Source organism: Macaca mulatta, chromosome 8 (assembly GCF_049350105.2).
Source record: "Macaca mulatta isolate MMU2019108-1 chromosome 8, T2T-MMU8v2.0, whole genome shotgun sequence".
Classification (NCBI taxonomy): domain Eukaryota; kingdom Metazoa; phylum Chordata; class Mammalia; order Primates; family Cercopithecidae; genus Macaca; species Macaca mulatta.
Genome location: NC_133413.1, coordinates 45,092,016 through 45,105,308, shown reverse-complemented (window position 1 = coordinate 45,105,308; position 13,293 = coordinate 45,092,016). Strand labels below are relative to the sequence as shown.

General features: G+C 38.6%; 1 protein-coding gene across 3 annotated transcripts in view; it reads right to left on the bottom strand.

Annotated features, from left to right (window-relative positions):
• The window catches only part of HOOK3 (hook microtubule tethering protein 3), a 125,310-nt gene that overhangs the window by 20,659 nt on the left and 91,358 nt on the right, over window positions 1-13,293 (bottom strand). For all 3 annotated transcript variants that reach the window (XR_013397263.1, XM_015145265.3, XM_077943570.1), the window contains exons 15-16: window positions 10,550-10,690; window positions 14-101 (exon numbers count right to left, since the gene is read on the bottom strand). Coding sequence is in view for 2 of the 3 variants with exons in the window: in XM_015145265.3 (XP_015000751.2) it covers window positions 14-101; window positions 10,550-10,690 (229 nt within the window). In the remaining variant the exon portion in view is untranslated. The remainder of the gene's footprint in view (window positions 1-13; window positions 102-10,549; window positions 10,691-13,293) is intronic.

The following is a 13,293-nucleotide window of genomic DNA, read 5'->3' as shown; positions in this document are numbered from 1 at the left end:
TATTAAAACTTACATCTTCTGCTTTTGAGCCTTGATCCTGTAAAGATTTTTGTAATTCTTCAACTTGTGACTGTACTTCCAGAAGTCTTTGATTCACCAGCCTAGAAATGAAATGTACATTAATTTTCCAAGTAGTGACTTATGTATGCCTTTTTTCCTTAGGTTGTCATATCAGTTAGAAAGTATAATTAACAAAATAAAGTCTCATGTTATAGCAGTAGTAGTATAGTAGTGGCCTAATGTCATGAGTGGCAGCTTACTTTTCTGATTATTTTTGGTATTGCTTGAAATTTCGAATGATGACTTCTAACACAGTGTTTGGGTGGGCACATATTTTAGAACCAATGTAGTTATGCATATTTCTCTGAAATTCACTTCAATACATGTTTATGAAGACTATGTCTCAAGGACTGTGCTCAGCATTAGTATTAAAAGATCTCTGCACTCAGGCAGGGCATGGTGGCCCATGCCAGCACTTTGGGAGGCCGAGGTAGACAGACTGTATGAGCTCAGGAGTTTGAGACCAGCCTGGCCAACATGGTGAAACCCCATCTCTATCAAAAATACAAAAATCAGTCAGGCATGGTGGTGAGCACCTGTAAGTCCCAGCTACTTGTGGGGATGAGGTAGGAAGATTGCTTGAGCCCAGGAGGTCGAGGCTGAAGTGAGCTGTGTTCGTGCCACTGCACTCCAGTCTGGGCAACAGGGTGAGACCCTGCCTCACACACACACACACACACACACACACACACACACACACACACACAAAAGATCCCTGCCCTCACGGAATTAAAGCCCAGTGGGGAGGAAAAAGTGTAAACAAATAAAATACAATCAGATAAAAACTTCCAAGTGGTACATAGATGCATATAAAACTGATCAATGCATATAGATAGATGCATATAGTTGGTCAAAGAAACAGTAACTCTCTGGACGAGTTAAAATACACTGGACTTGAAATGAGACTAGAATAATAAATAAAACATCTGTGGGTTATGAGTGGAAAGGAGATTCAAGACAGAGGTCAGTATGTCCAAAGTATGCAGAAAAATAAGAAGATGCAGTGAATTCAGGAATGGTATGATGATGAGTATGTTATGAGAGGAAGAATGGCTGGAGAGAAACTGGGGAAAAGGAGATCAGCACAACCATGTATGGAATACGAAGTGTCTGCTGGGATTACCCTGTAATCAGCAAGCCTCAAGCTGAAACTGGAATAACTCAGACAACCTTAAATAATGCTGACTCCACAGTTTGACTTTCTTTTATCTTTTTCTTTTTTTCTTTTTTTTTTCCCTTGAGATGGAGTCTCCCTCTGTCGCCCAGCCTGGAGTGCAATGGTGCAATCTCAGGTCACTGCAACCTCCGCCTCCCAGGCTCAACCAATCCTCATGCCTCAGCTCCCTGAGTAGTTGGGATTACAGATGCGCACCACCACGACTGGCTAATTTTTGTATTTTTAGTAGAGATAGGGTTTTACTATGTTGGTCAGGGTGGTCTCGAACTCCTGACCTCAGGTGATCCACCCACCTCAGCCTCACAAAGTGCTGGGATTACAGGTATAAGCCACCGCGCCCAGCCCATGGTTTGACTTTCATAAATTCTCTAGGTCATGATGCAACATTCAGGAGACTAGCTTACTTCCAAAGGTGTTGGGTGATACTGAAGTATTGCAAGAAGGGAAAACATGGTTAGACAGATCATACAGGTAGCATGTCAGACAGATCACTTTGGTTTTACAATGGAAGATATTATTTAAAATGTTCAAGAGCAGGCATGAAGATGAGAGAATGCTATTATTACTATTATTATTACTAAATATGCCTGAAATAGAAAAGGACAGAGGAGGAAATAGAAAGGGACAGAGGAAGAACTATCTTGAGAAAAGGCAAAAGAATACAAGGATTTTGGTATTCACTGAGAAGGTAAGACAAAAGGAACAGGATAAGAAAGAAATATAGGGATCTGATTTTACATTTGTTGAAAATGAAATGCCTAGAAATTTGTCAAACAGCTAGATACCTTAATCTAAAGCACAGAGAAAGCTGAGTTGAACATACAGATTTGGGAGCCATTTGGAGTTAACTGAGGCCATGAGCAAAAATGATATTGTCTAGAAAGAGTGTGAAAAACAGTGTAAAAGACTAACAAAGATGGCCCATGGCGGATCAACCAAGGAGTAGAAAGAGGAACCTCACCCTGAAGAATATCAGAGAATGACAGAGAATATAAGAGAAGGCCATTATTGAAATAAAAAATTTGAAGAAGGGGGAACTGAATAACAACACTGAATATAGTAGAAAGATGAGGAAAGATAAAGTCTTGAGTGCTGCTACGGGATTGGCCATTTAAGAGATGACCAGTTATCTTAGTAAGGAATACTTTCGTGAAATGGTAGTAGTAGAAGCCAGACTGCTCCAAATTAAGGAGAAAAGAAGACAACAAGTGTTTAGAATCCAAATAGCCAAAAAGTTTAATGAGAAATTTTTTTACTTAAATTACAAGACATTATAGGTTTATAATTTAGAAAGGATCACAATAAAAATGTAATTAAAGCTATAATAACTTTTTCACATCAAGGTAAAAAAATCTGAGTGGTTTTGAGTAACAAAAGGATAAATTATCTGAAAAATCCACATTCAATATGGGGACACAGGTCCATAAACACATTACTAGTAATACCGTAATACTGTTCAGTCTTTTCAGAAAGCAAAGTGGAAATATGTATCCAACTAAAAGATTATTTCAACTATCCATCTTAGTCATTTTTGAGATTATTTCATCAAACAATATTGTAAGCCTACTAGGTGGAAGCCATTGTAAACATCATAAAACACAACCCAGTGTGTATCAAGATGGTCTTTGGAATGGTTTAAAAACAGCTAAATTCTCTCAATGGGGAATAGGTGAGCAAAAATAATAGTGGAACTGTTAAAGTATGAAGTATGTAAGTAACATAAATATAAGTAAAATATTTATGAAAAAAGTACATCTATAAAATACTAAAAAAACTGAAATAATATCAAGCATCTTCTCTGAACACAGTAAAACTAGAAATCAGTAACAAAAGAAATTTTGGAAACTATACAAACACATGGAAATTCAACAATATGTTCCTGAATGACCAGTGGGTCAATGAAGAAATCAAGAAGGAAGCTGAAAAATTTATTGAAACAAATGATAATGGAAACACAACATACCAAAACTATGGGATACAGCAAAAGCCGTAGTAAGAGGGAAATTTATAGGCATAAGTATCTACATCAAAAAAGAGAAAAACTTCAAATAAACAACCTAACAATGCCACTTAAAGAACTAGAAAAGGAAAAGCAAACAAAACACAAAATTAGTAGAAGAAATAATAAAGATAAGAGCAGGGTGGGCGTGGTGGCTCACACCTGTAACCCTAGCACTTTGGGAGGCCAACGTGGTTGGATCACTTGAGGTTAGGAGTTTGAGACAAGCCTGGCCAACATGGTGAAACCCCATCTCAACTAAAAATACAAAAATTAGCCAGGGGTGGTGGTGCACGCCTGTAGTACCAGCTACTCTGGAGACTGAGGCAAGAGAATAGCTTGAACCCAGGAGATGGAGGTTGCAGTGAGCCATCGTGCCACTACACTCCAGCATGGGTGACAGAGACTCTGTCTCTAAATAAATAAATAAATAAATAAATAAATAAATAAATAAGGATCAGAGCAGAAATAAATGAATTTGAAATGAAGAAAACAATACAGAAGAGCAACAAAACAAAAACCAGTTTTTAAAAAAGATAAATTGACAAACCTTTAGCCAGACTAAGAAAAAAAGAGAGAAGACCCAAATAAAATCAGAGATGAAAAATGAGACATCAAAACTGATACCAGAGAAATTCAAAGAATTACTGGTTATTATGAGCAACTATATGCCAAAAAATTGAAAAATCTAGAAGAAATGAATAAATTCCTAGACACATACAATCTACCAAGATTGAATCATGAAAAAATCCAAAACCTGAACAGACTAATAGCAAGTAACAAGATGGAAGCCATAATAAAAAGTCTCCCAATAAAGAAAGGCCCCAGATCCGATGACTTCACTGGCAAATTCTATAAAACATTTAAAGAAGAACTAATACCAATCCTACTCAAACTATTCTGAAAAATAGAGGAAGAAGGAATACCTCCAAGCTCATTCTATGTGGCAAGTATTATCCTGATACGAAAATGAGACAAAGATGCATCAAAAGAAAAAACAAACAAACAAACAAACAAAACAAACTATAGGCCAGGCACAGTGGCTCACGCCTGTAATCCCAACACTTTGGGAGGCCAAGGCAGGTGGATCACTTGATGTCAAGAGTTTGAGACCAGCCTGGCCAACATGGTGAAAACCTGGCTCTACTAAGTTACTGCACTCCAGCTTGAGCGACAGCATAAGATCCTGTCTTAAAAAAATATATATACATATAAGTATAGGCCAATATAACTAATGAATATTGATGCAAAAATCCTCAATAAAATACTGCAAACCAAATTCAACAACACATTAAAAAGATCATTTATTATGACCAAATGGGATTGATCCCAGGTATGCAAGGATGGTTCAACATCCTCATACCAACTAATGTGACACATTATATCAACAGAATAAAGGACAAAAACCATACGATCATTTCAATTGATGTTGAAAAAGCATTTGATAAAATTCAACAATTTATATAAAAACTCTCAAACAACTGGGTATAAAAGGAACATACCTCAATATAATAAAAGTTACATATGAAAGACCCATAGCTAGTATCATACTGAATGAGGGAAAACTGAAAGTCTTTCCTCTAAGATCAGGAACAGGACAAGGATGCTCACTATCATCCTGTTATTCAACACAGTACCAGAAGTCCTAGCTAGAGCAATCAGACAAGAGAAAGAAATAAAGGGCATCTAATTAAGAAAGGAAGAAGTCAAATTACAAATCAACATACAAAAATCAGTAACATTTCTTTCTTTTTTTTTTTTGAGATGGGGTCTCACTCTGTGGCCAGGCTGCGGGGCAGTGGCATGATCTCGGCTCACTGCAACCTCCGCCTCCGGGGTTCAAGCAATTCTCCTGCCTCAACCCCCTGAGTAGCTGGGGCTACAGGCATGCACCACCACACCTGGCTAATTTTTGTATTTTTAGTAGAGCTGGGCTTCATCATGTTGGCCAGGATGGTCTCGATCCTCCCACTTCAGCCTCCCAAAGTGCTGGGATTACAGGCAAGAGCCACCGCACCTGGCCAAAAATCAGTAACATGTCTTTTTTTTTTTTTTTTTGAGACAGAGTCTCACTCTGTCACCCAGGCTGGAGTGCAGTGGCACGATCTCAGCTCACTACAAGCTGCACCTCCTGGGTTCATGCAATTCTCCTGCCTCAGCCTCCCGAGTAGCTGGGACTATAGGTGCCCGCCATCATGCCCGGCTAATGTTTTGTATTTTTAGTAGAGACAGGGTTTCACTGTGTTAGCTGGGATGGTCTCGATCTCCTAAACTCGTGATCCACCCGCCTCAGCCTCCCAAAGTACTGGGATTACAGGCATGAAACACCAGGCCCAGCCAAAAATCAGTAACATTTATATAGGCCAACAGCAAACAATCTGAAAAAGAAATCAAGAATCCCATTTATGATCACTACAGCTAAAATAAAATACCTAGGAATTAAGCAAAGAAGTGAATGATCTCTACAATTAAAACTGTAAAACACTGATGCAAGAAATTGAAGACACAAAAAAATGGAAAGATATTCTATGTTCATGAATTAGAAGAACGAGTATTGTTAAAATGTCCATGCTGGGTGCAGTGGCTCACATCGGTAATCCTAGCTCTTAGGGAGGCAGAGGTAGGATGATATAGCTTGAGCCCAGGAGTGTGAGACCTGCCTGGGCAATTTAGTGAGACCCAGTTCTCCACTGAAAGGAAAAAACAACAACAACAACAAAGTACTCAGTATGTCCAAGTGCCATACTTTGGCCTATTGTTGGCCAGGCATGGTGGCTCATGCCTGTAATCCCAGCACTTTGGAAGGCTGAGGTGGGTGGATCACCTGAGGTCAGGAGTTTGAGACCAGCCTGGCCAACAGGGCAAAACCCTGTCTCTACTAAAAACACAAAAATTAACTGGGCGTAGTGGCTCATGCCTATAGTCCCAACTACTCAGGAGGCTGAGGCAAGAGAATCGCTTGAACCTGGGAGGTGGAGGTTGCAAAGAGCTGAGATAGTGCCAGTGCACTCCAGCCTGGGCGACAGAGACAGACTCCAACCCCAAAACAACAACAACAACAACAACAACAAAATCCATATTACCCAAAGCTATCTATAGATTCAAAATAATCCCTATTAAAATACCAATGATATTCTTCACAGAAATAGAAAAAACAATCCTAAAATCTATACGGAACCACAAACTACCCAGAATAACCAAAGCTATTCTAAGCAAAAAGAACAAAACTGGAGGAATCATGTTACCTGAGTTCAAATTATACTACAGACCTATAGTAACCAAAACAGCACGGCACTTACATAAAAACAGACACACAGATCAGTGGAACAGAATAGAGAAGTCAGAGATAAATCTATACATCTACAGTGAACTTATTTTAACAAAGATGCCAAGAACTTAACTCTGGGGAAAGGGCAGTCTCTTCAATAAATGGTACTGGATATCATTATGCAAAATAATGAAACTAGACCCCCTATCTCTTGCAATATACAAAAATCCAATCAAAATGGATCAAAGATTTAAATCTAAGACCTGAAAATAATAAAATGAAACTGGAGAAACGCTCCCTGGACATTGGTGTGGACAAAGATTTCTTGAGTAATGCTCCATAAGTCCAGGGAACCAAAGCAAAAAGGAACAAATGGGATCATATCAAATTAAAAAGCTTCTGCACAGCAAAGGAAACCACCAACGAAGTGAGAGACATCCAACAGAATGGGTGAAAATACATGCAAACTCCCCATCTCACAAGGGATGACTAACCAGAATATATAAGGAGCTCAAACAACTCTACAGGAAAAACTCTAATAACCCAATTTTAAAAATAGGCACAAGGAGGGCCGGGCATGGTGTCTCATCCCTGTAATCCCAGCACTTTGGGAGGCTAAGGTGGGTGGATTGCTTGAGCCCAGGTGTTTAAGACTAGCCTGGGCAACATGGCAAAACTCCATCTCTACAAAAAAATAGAAAAAATTACCTGGGCATGGTGGCACATGCCTGTAATCTCAGTCACTTGGAAGATGAGGTGGGAGGATCACTTGAGCCCGGGCTGTCAAGGCAGCAGTGAGCTGTGATTGTGCCACTGTACTCCAGCCTGGGTGAAGGAGTGAGATCCTCAAAAAAAAAAAAAAAAAGACAAAAGATCTAAACATATTTATTCTAAACAGATATTTATATCTCAAAAGAGGCTGGACATGGTGGTTCATGCCTATAATGCCAGCACTTTGGGATGCTGAGGTGGGAGGATCCCTTGAGTCCAGGAGTTTGAAACCAGCCTGGGCAACACAGGGAGATCCTGTCTCTCCAGAAAATTAAAAAATCAGCCAGGCATGGTGGTGTACACCTATAGTCCCAGCTACTCAGAGGCTGACATGGACGGATAGCTTGAGCCTGGGAGGTTGAGTGTGATCATACCACTGCGCTCCAGCCTGGGTGACAGAGTGAGATCCTGTCTCAAAAAAATAAAATAAAATAAAAAAATTAATAGGCACAGAAAATGTGGTATATGTAGATGCAGAACACAATGTAGCACTATTTAGCCATAAAAAAGAATGAAATCCTATCATTTGTAAAAACATGCATGAAACTGAAGGTCATTATGTTAAGTGAAATAACAGGCACAGGAAGACAAACTTCACATGCTCTCACTTATTTGTGGGAGCTAAAAATTAAAAAAATTAAATTCATGGAGCTTGAAAGTAGAAGGATGGTTACCAGAGGCTAAGAAGGGTAATGGGAAGAGGTTAATGGGCACATAAAAATAGAAAGAATGAATAAGACCTAGTATTTGCTAGCCCAACAAAGTGACTATAGTAATAAATAATGTAATTGTACATTTAAAAATAACGAAAGTATAATGGGATTGTTCATAACATAAATGATAAATGCTTGAGAGGATGGATACACCGTTTACTCCAATATGATTATTATGCACTGCATGCCTGTATCAAACTATGTCATGTAACTCATAAATATATATACCTACTAGGTACCCACAAAAATAAAAAAAATAAAAAGTTCATCTACAAAATAAATGAGGATTATGATGCCTACCTCATGGGGTTGTTTAATAGACTAAAGTGTGCCTAGCAGAGCCCCTGCACATTGCAGGTATTCTATCAATGTGAATTGCCTCTACCTTCTTTCTCCCACACTTCAGGGATTGAGATAGTTAACATTTTAATCAAAGTCTAATTGCTGAATACATACAGCTGTGGGATGCAGGGACAGGGTGCACTTGAGATTATAGTACACTCTGAGAGGTACAGAAACAAGATCAGGTCTACTTTGGCAGAATTCCTGGGGAATCCTGATGTGGCTTCCCTCTCAACCCTCCACCCTCTTCTAATATTGTTTGAGGACTGGCAGGTATTACAGATATGCTAAAGTGCTCGCTCTTGGGAAAACTAATTGGAAAGGACTTTAGAGGTCTATGACAGACTTTGCTTTCTGACAGGTGATATACATGGGCAGTGAGCAAACTGTAACAGACTCAGTGGGACCCAATGTTGTAAACTAGTAGGATATTAAGCTAGAGTCAAGGTAATATAAATACTCATTAAATTCAGTAAGAACAAACTTAGGGTAAGTCACTTAGGACAAAAAACATCCTGTGAGAGGAAGACAGGAAAAGGAATAAATATTGTGCAAACATAGTACAAGATAAATTGGCAAGAAAGAGGGTATGGATTAGGTATGGAGGCTTTGGAGTCAGGCAGTCACGGTCTGAGTCTGAGTTCCCTCATCTGTAAAACTTTCATAAAGTAAGAAAGCATATTTAAGACACCTAGCACAATGCCTGAGACAAACAGGTGCTTAGTAAATATTACCTGTTATTATCATTATAGATCATAGTCAACCATAATCTAAGTTATTCATCATCGGTGTTGTAATTTAAGAAACAATCACAACACTAAGTTGTACCCAGCAGTAAGTCACACAGGAACTTGGGTGGTGATTAGTCATCCACAGACAAGGACACTGTATAAATGACAATTGGCTGTCCTGTCTCAGGGAAAAAGAGCAATAATTATAAAGCCTGTGAGAAACAATGCAAAGCAGTATGAAGAAAGTGTGGGTGTTTTCTCACTAAAAAAATATCAGGGTAGGGAGAGACTTTCCTGACTAAAATACAACCCAGAGGCAAAAGATGAATGAGGCGAACATCAAGACACTTGCACCAGAGGGACTGCCCGCCCGCCAGTTGCTCCTGCAATCTCCCCCGCTCCACTGTCTCCACTTCCCACTTTTTCTGAGTACTTTAAAAAATCCCTCATTCTCTAGACTCCTAAGAGTTGATGTAAAATTTTCTCCTTCTGTTTATGCTTGATGGTGCTCTTATAATCACTCTAGCATTTATACTGATTTACACTGTTTGTTGATTCTATCTTAGTAGCTTTAAAATGTAAAGCTACAGGAAGAAGGGTAGGATGTGTACAACTGTCACAGCAATTTTGCAGATTCTAAACTTTCAAAATAAGTCAGTTGTTCCTAAGATGAATTAGTTCCTTTTAGGGTCACAATAAATAACAGATTAGAAGAAAAATGCTTTGTCAATCCAATTACGAGGGAGCTACTGCTCTCCCCACACCAACAGAGCTCCAGCACACTCCTGTGGAAATGGTAAACTCTATTAGCCCGACAACAACTGTGAACTGAAATTCTTGTGAAAGACTGAATTATCAGATTTTTTAAAATCCTCTAGTTTTAATTAGTGATTAGAAAGGATAAATGGTAGAGCTGGTATCATTTTGCATGAAGAAGTAAAGAGGACACCATTCTAAAAAAGCCCAATGTTTTTTGGCAAGTCTGCCCAAAAGTGAAGAAATGGATTCAAGTTCTCTTAAAGGGAAAGAGAACAGCACATGGCCATTTTTCAAACTACAATTCAGATCTTTGTTGTTGGTTTTTTTGTTTTGTTTTGTGTGTGTGTGTGTGTTTTCTGTTTTTGAGACAGAGTTTTGCTCTATTGCTCAAGCTGGAGTGCAGTGGTGTGATCTTGGCTCACTGCAACCTCCACCTCCTGGGCTCAAATGATCCTTCTACCTCTGCCTCCTGAGTAGCTGGGACCACAGGCATGCACCACCATGCCTGGCTAATTTTTGCATTTTTTGTAGAGATGGAGTTTCATTCACCATGTTGCCCAGGCTGGTCTCGAACTCCTGAGCTCAAGCGATCTGCCCTCCTCGGCCTCCCAAAGTGCTGGGATTACAGGTGTGAGCCACCATGCCCTGCCAGTTCTTTGTTTAAGGGATTCAGAATCAAGGCAAATAGGGAAAACTTATAGCCAGATGCGGTCACCTATAATACTCTACCTATTCTCTGTCTCCAGTTCATTCTTGCGTAGATTTGCATCATCTAGAAGGCTCTGCAATAAGGCTATTTTTTCATTGTCCGAACCTTCTTGGTTAAGCTTTAACATCTTATTCTCATGCTGAAGACGAATAAGTTTCTCCCTGAATGAACAAAATAAAAACTAAATATTATATACACAGTCATTTGGTGCATCAATATACAACACAGGTATCAAATCCAGCTAAGCACTCTTACAAATTTAATACCAGAACAGAAATGAAAAATAAATAAAGTGCAACAAATTCAGCTATTATAGCTGGCAAAGACATTACATTTAAGGTTTTAAATATTTTCTTTATAGAAATAATACAGTCTCTAAATACAATGATTTGTAATAAATATGATTTCAAAATCCTATTTCTTCCCTGATTTAAATATTTAAACTATGAATGCATTTATTTATCTGTTATTTGATTCTTATTAGAGAACATAATCTCTAGTGCTATGCTCTTAAATTATCAACCATTTGGTGGCAAGATATTATATCCGACAAGAATCATTTCAAGACATTCAGACTACCAATTTCTGTAATATGTAAAATTAAATTCTTGAAACAAGCCAGATCATTACAATCAGGTTACCGGACTGCACTGTTTTGGACTCTGTATATGCCAAAAGCTTACATTAAGGGATATTAAAAACAGTATCCATACAGAACTTGCCACCATATTTACTGCAGGGACGATATAATTAAATGTTAGTTCATATGAAGACATACTTGTTGAAGATATAATTCCTTCTTTTCTTTACACAGGGTCATCTTTAGGGGGCCCCATGAAGACAGTATGAACAGATACCAAAGACTATGAAAAGCTGTGGAAAAGCTTCTTGTGGATAAAGAAAAATCAAAGTAAGAAAGAAACATGCACATACACGCAATGCTCTTATTTTATAAACATAATAAATCTTTTACTTTTGCTACTGAAAAGATGAACCAAATCTGTGATCTAATTCAAGCAACTATTTAGAATTTGATGTATTCTATTATGGGCAACAGGGACTTTCTTGTTTTTTTTTGAGATGGCCTCTCTGTCACCCAGGCTGAAGTGCAGTGGCACGATCTCGGCTCACTGCAACCCCCGCCTCCTGGGTTCAAGCAATTCTTCTGCCTCAGTATGGGCAATAGGGACTTTATATTTTTCAGAAAGTTACAAAGTAAACACACACTTTGTAAGGAAGACAAATGAAAAGAAAATATAAACCCTCCATAACTATAGTGCAAAATGACTACTGCCGAAATATAGCCTTCTAATTCTATGCACGTATACTCACATGCAAACATTTTTCAAACGGGATCACACAGTACAAATTACATTGGTACCTGCTATTTACACCTAAAATTTCACAATCTTTTTACATCATTAAATATACTTGGATATTTTAAATGACATAGCATTAAAATCGTTACTTATTTAATAAACACCCAATTATTGGGCATTCAGATTGCTACCAATTTTGAGCTTTAACAAGTTAATAAGATTAGCCTTATAAATATACTTTTCTGTATATCATTGGTTATTTCCTTTGGATTAACTCCCAGAAAAGTAATTTTTGGGTCAAAAGATAGGTGCACTTTTAGACTAACAGAGATTAGACATCCTGCCAATCTCCTCAAAAGAAAGGTTGTACCATTTTAACCTTTTGCCTTTGCCTTTAGTTTATGAGATTTCCAATTTCTCCACACTCTAACTCAATGAAAAGTATCAAATATTAACCCATCATCTAAAACATGTTGTAAAATTTTCATCCCAGTTTATCATTTTTCCTTGATAGTTCTCTTCTGGACACAGAGCATATTTTAATCTGTATCTAGTCATACTCAGAAAAGCCCTATTTGCTGAATCTTTATCATCATTGTTCTTTTTTTTTTTTTTTTTTTTTTGCAGACAGAATCTAGCTGTCACCCAGGCTGGGGTGCTGTGGCGCCATCTAGGCTCACTGCAACCCTGCCTCAGAGGTTCAAATGATTCTCGTGCCTCAGCCTCCTGAGTACCTGGGATTTCAGGCATGTGCTAGCATGCCCAGCTAATTTTTTTGTATTTTTAGTAGAGATGGGGTTTTGCCATGTTGGCCAGGATGGTCTCGAACTCCCAGCCTCAAGTGATCCACCTGCCCTGGCCTCCCAAAGCGCTGGCATTACACATGTAAGCCACCGCACCTGACCTATCATTGTTCCTAGTTTAAAAAACCAACTGTATTACCAATACGTTTCCTTAAAAATTGTGAGTTGTTTTGGACGTAACCACTTACTTATAAACGTTCATAAATATGTGTTCATTTATTCAACAAATCTTATTAGTTCAATTATAAAGTAGCATATCAGATGGCAAAAAAGAAAAAGGTACACAAGATACTTCCAGACTTGGTGCTGCCTTACACGCCTTTTGTTTGTACTTCTTCTTTTTTTTTTGAGATGGACTTTTGCTCTTGTTGCCCAGACTGGAGAGCAATGGTGCGATCTCGGCTCACTGCAACCTCTGCCTCCTGGGTTCAAGTGATTCTCCTACCTCACCCTCCTGAGTAGCTGAGATTACAGGCATGCATCACCAAACCCAGCTAATTTTGTACTTTTTTAGTAGAGACAGGGTTTCGCCATGTTGGTCAGGCTGGTCTTGAACTCTGACCTCAGGTGATCCACCCACCTTGACCTCCCAAGGTGCTAGGATTACAGTAGTGAGCCACTGCGCCTGGCCCGTTTGTCCTT